The following is a 10,030-nucleotide window of genomic DNA, read 5'->3' as shown; positions in this document are numbered from 1 at the left end:
TGCGAAAATTAGAACACCACATAAAAGTCAGTCATTACAAACAATTGAAACTCTCCCTTGAAAACTGACAGTTGTCAACTGATCAAAACATTCGATACTCCTAACTTTATATCTGCTTTACACATGATGTTGTAAATTAGAAAAACTAAAAATGACTCCTGTGGCTAAACCACTGAATGGATTAGCTTATTTTTTTTACAATTCGCCATAGAATATCATAAAGTATATGTGATTAGATTTAATGTGATTGTGAACGACACACCCTGTATATAGTCTGAAATCACCAACCCGCATTGAGCAAGCGTGGTGATTAATGCTCAATCCTTCTCCGTGTGAGAGGAGGCCTGTGCCCAGCAGTGGGATGATAAAAAGGATGTAACAGTAATGTTATAATCCAATCTCAAATTGCAAAACTCTTAATTGATTGGTTATTGAAATCCGCAGAAAATCTTTCTATCTTTATAAGGTACATATTATTGTTCCTATGTTAGTTAATGTATTGTTATATTTATTCAATGTTTATTGAGGTTGGTACACATTGTTACGATTCATTATATTATCTGTGGAAAATAATTATGAACAATTTTTAATGTAATTCACCGTTGCTAAACACAATAAGCGAATAAATAGTTCCATCTTGTGTTGCTTACCTATGCAAAAAGACAATTTTGGTGTTAAAATATTTTAATAACAATAAAATGTGCATCAACCAATTTACAAAAACGTTAAATAATCTTGAATGTATTCAAATAAGAGTTTTATGTTTAAACATCAGTTGCTTATTTGTTTGTTTAAAATAATAGGCCTAGTCTGTCTGTCTGATTTTTTTGTAAGTTTGAAAATATATTTTTCTATGAATTTATTTTTTTAATTTTTCCGCACAATTTTCTACTTTCAGCACTCTGTCTCACTTCGTTCTTCTATGGTATGTGTGTTGTAGTGTATAAATGTGTGTATTTTTTTATGTAGATAGCAATCTATGTGAAACATATCTTGGCTTTTTATACTGAGCCTGCCTTACACTACACTATACTTACACTATACTCCCTAAAGAACACCAAAATCAATTAAACTTTTTCTAAGCTTAGGTACCTATTGACATAGACAAGTGGCCGTACCAGTATGAAAAGTATTGACATAAAGCTAACTAGATGTCACTACTATCTATGGTAATAAAACGATTTTTGGGCCACTTTATAAAAAACTATCTCAAAATAATTGCAATTACCTATTGCCATATTTTTGTTGTACCTATTTTTTTACAAACAAAATATATTCCTGCTTTATATTGACTATATTTTATACAGCAATATTTACCAGAAATCTATTTTTACATAGCACTTTTCACTTTCTACATTTTATAGAATTGCAAATCACTTTATGGAAGTGCTGGGTTCATCTAGAATCCAGACACACTTTTTCAAATAAGTAGACATAGTTCTATCGTGTCATTATCAGAATAAAAAGAATTCTACTCTTCATTAACACAACTACACGTTTCACCAAACCTCAGTAAATCTCAGTAGAAGCATACTTACGCAAATGCTTTCTGCTTCACATAATGCCTTCGCTAGCTAGTATTTTAGATATAATTAGCATACATTTATTGCTAAAACAATATTCTCATATATTATATATAAATTATTAGAATAGGTATAGGTAGGTTTTCGGCTGCAACTGCAAAATATTAGAGATAGAGCCTCTCTTATCATTCTAAAGGTCATGAGACTTATACCTCGTTTCCTCCTCTGTAACAATCAATCTAAAGTGTAAGTGTAATGTGTTGAGTAAGGAATAATACCATTTGACTTCAATAAAAATAGATTTTAACCAAATCTGTGTGTCATAGTTGTAGCCAGTAGGTAATGGTAGAATATTTCTAGGTGCTTTGTAAGTCCATCCTAACAATACAAGCTGTTGATTTGCATCCGTGCCATATTCAAGGACGTAATTATGTTAATGATTCTCGACCCAAATCAACAAAAAAATTGGTATGTATTTTTTTTTTTAATTTCGGAATTCCTTCAATGTCAACCAGCCGTATTTAAACTTGACACGTGTGTTACTGGCCTTAAAACTATGCCCTCTCACAAACGCAAACACAAAGCATACGCAACGATTATTCATAAATTTCATTCATAAAATTGGATTACTTCTGAAATACTATATTACAATGACAAAAAAAGCAGTGCATATTAGCTATTTCCCGTCTACTGTAATTCCAATCGATTATTTACGTATTTTATGCCCTCCTCCTGAAGTATGGCACAAATGCAAATCAGCACCTTGTATATACCCCGTATAATGTACTAATCAATCATACAAAATTGTGTAGATAAACCAATTTCACATAGGTACTATTTTAATAAAGCTAAATTCTGCTCTCGCTCTTAAATATCTGGCATGAAGACTAGCATTTAACTCATAATTTTATTAACCAAAATCTTCCACCTCATAGCATTGGTTCACGTACAGATTGAAAAAAAAAAACTTTGCGAAAATAAAATTGCTCCGGTGAGGCACCTCGCGGCGTTGGGAGCAATGACAATGGTAAACAACGATTTTGTATGATTGTAAACTGAGCTTGTCTATGTATACGCAATTTTTAAGTAGGTAATCAGGCCGGAATTACGTCGGGTAAGTAGCTAACTGCGTACAAAATGAGATGCGTGCTAGACACCAGCGTAGCGTAGTTTCAATGCTGAATAATTTGAAGCCAATCTCACTGATGCCATCTACTAGCATTCTATTTACCCCATGTAAATCCGCCATTATAGTCGAGCTTAGAAATATGTCCTCCTGACCATAATTGGGTCCATTCATAGATTAGTGCGACCATAATTTGCTTAGATTTTAGATAAAAGGGCATGCAATATAATGATGATTCCATGAGGCCCTGCAAAGATCTCTCTCATAATAACTTCCAAGAAAAATAGTAATACATATTAGTAAAATAGTTTTCGGTGACCAACATTTTGCAGTCAAAAATTAATGCATGTTGAGATTTATGGGGTCATCACTAAAAAAGATCATCAAAACCTAATGTTCTGTTACCTACGTGGTGACCCAATGGTCTCAATTCAATGAGTAACACAGAATTAACTAAGTGAATTTTCATCTGGATGAAACAAGTCCCTAGAAATTAAATATTCTAGAGTGGCCCACTTTATTGGTGTCGTCCAAATAGATGTGTGTGTAAGTAGGCGCGATTCTAAATCGCTCATAGACAGACCAAGAATTAGAGCTTTTAAAACATAATTGACTACATCCGTTTGTCGAATGGACCAATCAGGAACAAGTATTGTCTATGAATGTTTAAACTGACCAATGAGAATTGTCGACGAAAACGGTTATAGTCAATTTGGCAACCATTTAAAAAGGTTGTAAATTCGCATAGTCTCACCTTTTAGTATTCTCATTAATTAGAGGTATTCATGAATCAAAAGTATTATTAGATAATAAAATAATAATTATGTAAGTAACTAGAAAACCCCGAACTCGTCCAAACTAATTGTAATGTTTATTTAACTACTAAATAATTATTTACTTTGCTCATAGTTCAAAAGGAATTGAATTTAATTTAAAATATTGTGGAACAATAATACCGAGTTGTGTTTTTACTTAGAAGCAAATATATTTTCTTGGATAATGTTTAAAGGTTATTTTATTTAAGAAACTACATACAGATACCTACTTACATTTTGAGTGGCCTTCACTAGGTATCTTTGAAAAATGAATGAAGAAGCAGCCGTGTCAGGTATTTAGTTTTGCGTAATTACCCTCTAAAACACTTTTTTTACGGTATTTGATGTAGGTATAGGTACCAACATATTTCATATGCAAAGAGTGCATACAAGTAGGGCGAAATAAAACAAGACTGTTTGTACAATATTTGCTTTATTAACAAAATAAAATATTTTAAACGTGAGTATATAAAAATCGACAAGTTAGTGAATATCCTTGCCAGTGCATAATAAATTGAACAGTTCCCTACAATTTACTAGTGCTGTGTGTAACTTGAAGTTGTGGTGGGCTAGTAAAGCACCAGCCCCTCGAGTATGAGTGTGCCACTAATGTAACTTTACTAAGTATATCTTGGACACCAGTGTCTGAATAAAGGGTCAAGGAAAACATCGTGAAAAAACCGCCAATCCTTGAGTACCTACGCATAGTCATTAACGCTCATTCCTTCTCTATGAGAAGAGGTAATCCCATAGAGAGGGACAATAAAAAGGCGGATAATGTGTATAACTTAAAAAAAAAACGCAGTTCGTAGAATATCGTTCGTTGCTCATAATCAAGTGTGGTATTGTTGACTGAGAAATAAGAATGTATGTCCCATCCTTTACGACTTAGGTCTCTTCATACATTTGAATCAGTAACGAAAAGTAGGTCCAAGCTGAGCTCATAATCTGGAAAACAAATGATACACCAAGTATTAAATAAAAAGCTTTTATTAGGTGTACCTGCTTATCCAAATTATAAAAGAGCTTTAACAGTTTATTAGACGCAAATTAAACAAGAACCATTATTTTGTACAAATAATCTTGGCATTTGTCTTACCTTAGAAAATGATTTGAGTGTCAATTGAGAAAATCCAAGGGCTGATAAATAGCTAGGCCGCTGAGCTCTGAAAACAATTGAGAGAACATTTAATTCGTAGGCGAAACTTTTCAATATTTTAACAAAATAATACGTTAAATAGTACGTTGAATTCGATACACGTTATCGGTATTTTGTCATCCGATAACAGATGTAAAATGACCAACATCCTTACCATCTACTTGGTTTCTAAAAAAACAACAGTTTATTAGGTAGTATCTACCTGATAATGATCGACAGTGTTAGCTTCTTCACTTTATGATCACTTTCGTACCAATAACTTTCATAGGCTGCATCTGCTACTTCTGAACTCTGAAAATGTTTTGTTTTTACATCAAACGCAGTTAAGGAAAAACTTATTCAAGCAATTATACAACAGGCTACTTTATCGTTTTTAGGAATCTCTCAGACGCATTAACAACATAGAACACGGTACCTATTCTATTTGAGTATCTTTTGTATGCTCTGTACACAAATCAGCTATCGATTGGTTATAAAAATATGTACGTAAACACTCATTTGCCGCAGTAATTCAGTACAACACATTATATACTTGCCCACACATCACCATTAACCTCTAACTTTATGCCGCCATATTGCGTCAATTGCCGACATATTTCCCGCACCATCCCTACTAATATTATAAATGCGAAAGTAACTCTATCTGTCTGTTACGCTTTCTCACCTAAACCACTGAACTCATTTTAATGAAATTTAGTACTGTTGAAGAGTTCTCTTGGAAATGCGATATAACCGAACACAACGCGGGCGGAAACTAGTATCCTATGTTCTATCTCAAGGTCAACTCTATCTCTGTACCAAATTTTATTAAAATCAGTTCAGTGGTTAAGACGTGAAAGCGTAACAGACAGACAGACCGAGTTACGTTCGCATTTACTTATAATATTAGTAGGGATTAGATCTTACCGTATCACACAAGAATTGACCAGAGAGTGACAAGAGGAAAATAGTGAAAACTGCGTTGAGAACCGTCAGCATATTAGCAATCGTTTCAGCTAGACCGCCATATACCTGAAAAGGACCAATTCAATGGAAATTATATTTCTGGCCTTATAACCGCTAAACAAAAGAACTATGGTATCTAAAGGAATAGCCCAAGATTATAATGATGTCTATAGATACTTACCATGGTCAGAAACCCAAAGAAGCAGATTTCAAGAGCAGCGCACGCAACGTGAATGAATATTACCAAGCCGAAAATACTCGACAGTTGGTCCGCTATCCTGAGAAATTAAATACATCATTTTAAAAGGACTACCTGAAGATGGTAGGAACCGTCAGAAGAGAAACCTTGGACTTTCTTGCCCGTTCTTCTCCATAGGAAGCAACTTTTGGGATGGGTAACTTGAAACTACAACCAATAATGTTTGACATTCATGAGTGCTTCTAGGCCAGTGGTTCTTAACCTTTTTGACATGAGGGACCACTTTAACTAAAGTTTGTCTTGCCGGGGACCACCTCAACCTCGGTTTACCTAAATTAGCACAAATTTCTTTAATATTTATAAAAAAAAATCGGAATTTTTGGGTCAGTTCTACTCAAAGCTAAACGCATGTCGGCAGTTGTGTAGGTAAGCAAATGCAAATAAAGAAAAACTCGCCTATGTAGTTAGAGTATTCCAAATGCGCGAGCGAAGCGAGCGCGAAATTTTTATCCGACTTATACCAAATATTTTTGTTTGTTGACAAATGCCAAAATAAGGGTATATAGTTTCTGAATACGCGAGCGAAGCGAGCCCGAAATTTTCATCGGACTCAACCAAATATTACGTAAAATTTAGCCCAAACGTACTTAACTTTTTGTTTGTTGACAAATACAAAAAAACTTTTTTACAAAAAAATTAAACCGACTTCCCAAAAACACTAAAAAGCAAAAAAAAACTAATTTTAGGTGCATCGGCCTAGAAGTCGGTGTCTAACTAATGGATGTTACTAAGTTAATTTTGCCACCGACTTCTAGGCCGATGCACCTAAAATTAGTTTTTTTTTTTAACATACATTTTCATGAATGGGGGGACTAGGTACGACACACCCGATATACCTACGTACGTCCATGCGAAAACCCCCGCTCGCAATTATAAGTCGATACAAATTAAGTTAGATAACGTATAGCAACGTCGCGGAGCTAAGCTTCGCGGACCACTTGGAATGCCTCCAGGGACCACCAGTGGTTCGCGGACCACCGGTTAAGAACCACTGTTCTAGGCCAACATAAAATATTTTTTTTTACTTCGACTGCCATCGTGTTTTATAAAAACTACACTACGTATTACTTTAATTATCTTGCATGAAACTACAGTACCTACCTATGTTTTACTTTAATTATCTTGCATGAAACTACAGTACCTACCTATGTTTTACTTTAATTATCTTGCATTTTGACTTTACCTTAACAATCGTTGATGTATTTCAATAATTCGTTTCAATTCCTCATAACTCTGAGTGTCAGAAACATTTAAATGACTCTTAGTTTTATGTTGTTCGTCACGCAATTTGATGGCGTTTTTCAAGTCCACTTGTAACAGTCGCAGGAGTGCGCTTACATTGGATGTCATTATTACGATTATTAAGTCAAAAGGCAGGTATAGACACATCTGGCACGGCACCGCTGGAAGAGACAAAAAAGTTCCAGTAAGATAACTCGTTACTATTAATGGAAGATTGCAAAAATATCCTGAATGATGAAGGATGCATTCCACCAAGACCACCTACACATAAACTTAGAATTAACCACATTGGAAGATATAAGAGTGGTTGGTACACAAGATACACACCTTTGGAAGAGTAGGTATTATATTATGGACAAAAATATTGATGAGTAAGTATATAAGATCTTTGCAGCTACAATTTCTGAAGACAAGCTACTTTGAAGAAGAAAAAATCAAGAGGCAACCTTCCACAACCATCATCGCTCTCAGAGATAAGATCGCGCATTATGTTACTGCTTTCATTAAATGTAAAATTGGTGTACCTTAAGTACATATACCTATCTACTCACCCTCTCTCACACGTTAAACAATAACCGTCTTACCACAAAAACTTTTTAACGTCAGTTTAAGACTTGTCTAAAAAAATGTCAAATTATGACGTTGACATAAGGTTCATTTTGGAGCCACATTTTTTTTAGACAAGTGTAAAACAGTTGTTAAAGTTTTTGTAGTAAGGCCATAAGTACTTACTGCCAACCACCTCCCAAACATAGGTGAGTAGGTAAGTGATGATGGAGTCGACTTCCCAGAACTTGGGCAATTGGAAGGGAAACAGGTAAACCTTGTCTCCCTTCAGTAGGTAGAAGCATGATATGAGGAATGGTATTAACTCGAAGAGGCCCAGGTTCATCATTGCGAACATAAAGTATACTGAAAAAGAAGACTTAGGTATAAGCAACGCTTGAAATGGTACTGAGTTATCTATTAGTTAAACTTGCTAGGTATTACCGCGACTACTGGTGAATATTTGCGTTTACTCAATACCTACTCAATTCTTTATTAGTATTCCATGGCTTAAAATCCTACAGCGCTATTCAGAGAAAACTCTACAGATTTAACCTTCTAGGAAAACAAACATCGTTTACCTATTTGAGGTCATAAGAACAAAGCAAGAAAATGTTTTTTTTCTAATGAATAGGTAAGCAAAAAGGCACCTAGCGGTGCTCAGGAAACCTAAGTGACTTTCATGCCAAGTACCTACGTCTGGTACACAAGAAATTGAATGCGCCAAAAATAACAAAATGTACCTTTCCACCTACATCTAATTGACATTTTAAGTCTGACATCAAAATTAACAACTTACAATCAAGAGGAATCTTGATCTTCCTCAGCCAAGCCTTCAGTATCACAGTCTTTTGGTCATCGGGTGCTAGGTTCTTCGGCCACAACTCACCGACTTCCAGGATCATGTCCCTTAAGTCAGCTCTCCTTACGAGAGCTAATATCATTTTCACTATGTCTAAAACACAATATCATAAAATATATTTATTTTTGTTTGAAAATAAAATATTAAACTTGATCAGGTGCACTTACCATGAGCAAACATGATATCAACGGGCAAAACGCGAACACCCTCCAAAAAATTATCAGCTCTTATTTCAGAAAGCAAACTAAACTGCGTAGAAATAAATGGATAAAATGTTATACAGAACAAAAGTAATTTAATTTTATTCCAAGATACATAACTGGTTGAATTGTCAAAGAAATCGAGGCCGATACATTTGAATAAATAAGTGTATCGGCCAAATGTTTGTCTGTAGTCTACCGGGAGATCGGTGTACGACATCGTGACTAAGATAACAGAAACAGAACAGAAATGAACAAAATACTGAAAATTTCTACAACGTAGTGTCAAGTTCAGTCCAATGGTTCCCAAACTTTTATGTTTTCAAATTTTTTAATTGGAAAAACATAAAAGTCTCTCTTTTGAGAAGAAGAAAAGATAAATCAAAATCTTCAATAGGAAAACAGGTCCTGTAATCATGATATAACTTTTAATGGCTTACTTGTTGGAAGAATAATATTTTACGAGGTCGTAGTGTAGGTAGGGAGTTGTCTCACGTAGGTCACCTTATTAGGTACCTACCTATTGAGATTATATTTTTCACCCAAATATCCTAACAATGACTTTCATAAGCATTAATGAAAGACCAATAGGTACACGACTGGTCAATTAGTAAACTCAACACAATCTTGAAGTTGAAAAAACTTGCATCAAAGTTACAAAGTCAAGTTGCCTTGTAAAACTTTGGGAAAGGTAGACTGAAAAAAATAAAAACTAGAAATGTTGCTAATTATCTAGACAAATAACGTCTCCGCCTATTACTTCATTAAATTCGAATTAATTGTGTAAGATTATCATTGATGACTTGAATTAGCGTTGACCCGAACAATTACTTACATTTTATTGCAATTTGTAGACATTATATACGATTTCTATGAATGGACAGTTATCTATATCTTTCGTTTATAATGGGTAAGTAATTTCTTTAATGCGAGCATGCTACGGTAAGGCTTAAATAACGATTATTTTAAGAAATAATTTCATTTTTGTGTTATTTACTTTTTATCATACGTTTAGCCTGTAGGTGACGGGCCCTTAGCTTTGGTTTTTAGCCTTAATTTTACCTCTAAACCAGTCCGGGGGCTCGATTTCCAACAGTGAAGATTTTTAGCCTTAATTTTACCTCTAAACCAGTCCGGGGGCTCGATTTCCAACAGTGAAGATTTTTTGTAATCGGTCCGATAGTTTAGGAGCCTTTATGGTGCAAACAAACAACAAATAATGCTTCCTCTTAATTATATTAGCGGGAGATCTAAACATTGACTCAATGTAAATCAATATTTAATTATTCGTTTTATCTCATATCTTATTTTTACGACTGGCTTGTTTAATAAGCCAGCAATAAATATGAAGGC

General features: G+C 34.4%; 1 protein-coding gene across 1 annotated transcript; it reads right to left on the bottom strand.

The window, feature by feature from the left end:
- Positions 1-3,880: 3,880 nt before the first annotated feature.
- LOC124636684 (odorant receptor 4-like) lies at positions 3,881-8,897 on the bottom strand. Its single transcript, XM_047172846.1, has 10 exons — positions 8,877-8,897; positions 8,645-8,726; positions 8,415-8,570; positions 7,802-7,981; positions 7,011-7,230; positions 5,750-5,846; positions 5,530-5,634; positions 4,826-4,914; positions 4,564-4,630; positions 3,881-4,412 (listed from the first exon to the last, which is right to left on the bottom strand). The coding sequence occupies exons 1-10, from the start codon at positions 8,895-8,897 to the stop codon at positions 4,353-4,355; spliced, it is 1,077 nt and encodes a 358-aa protein (XP_047028802.1). The 3' UTR covers positions 3,881-4,352.
- Positions 8,898-10,030: the final 1,133 nt, after the last annotated feature.

The sequence above is a fragment of the Helicoverpa zea genome, chromosome 14 (genome assembly GCF_022581195.2).
Source record: "Helicoverpa zea isolate HzStark_Cry1AcR chromosome 14, ilHelZeax1.1, whole genome shotgun sequence".
NCBI lineage: Eukaryota > Metazoa > Arthropoda > Insecta > Lepidoptera > Noctuidae > Helicoverpa > Helicoverpa zea.
Note: the sequence above shows the minus strand (reverse complement) of the source record. Positions and strands in the feature narration are given on the sequence as shown.

What these genes read in the sequence shown, in the direction of transcription:
- LOC124636684 (XM_047172846.1), bottom strand. Translation starts at nt 8,897, where the DNA reads ATGTCGTACACCGATCTCCCG. An exon ending in TGTCGTACACCGATCTCCCG is followed by an intron (nt 8,727 to 8,876) that starts GTAGACTACAGA and finishes ATTTCTACGCAG; the next exon opens with TTTAGTTTGCTTTCTGAAAT. An exon ending in ATACATCAACGATTGTTAAG is followed by an intron (nt 5,847 to 7,010) that starts GTAAAGTCAAAA and finishes TTAATTTCTCAG; the next exon opens with GATAGCGGACCAACTGTCGA.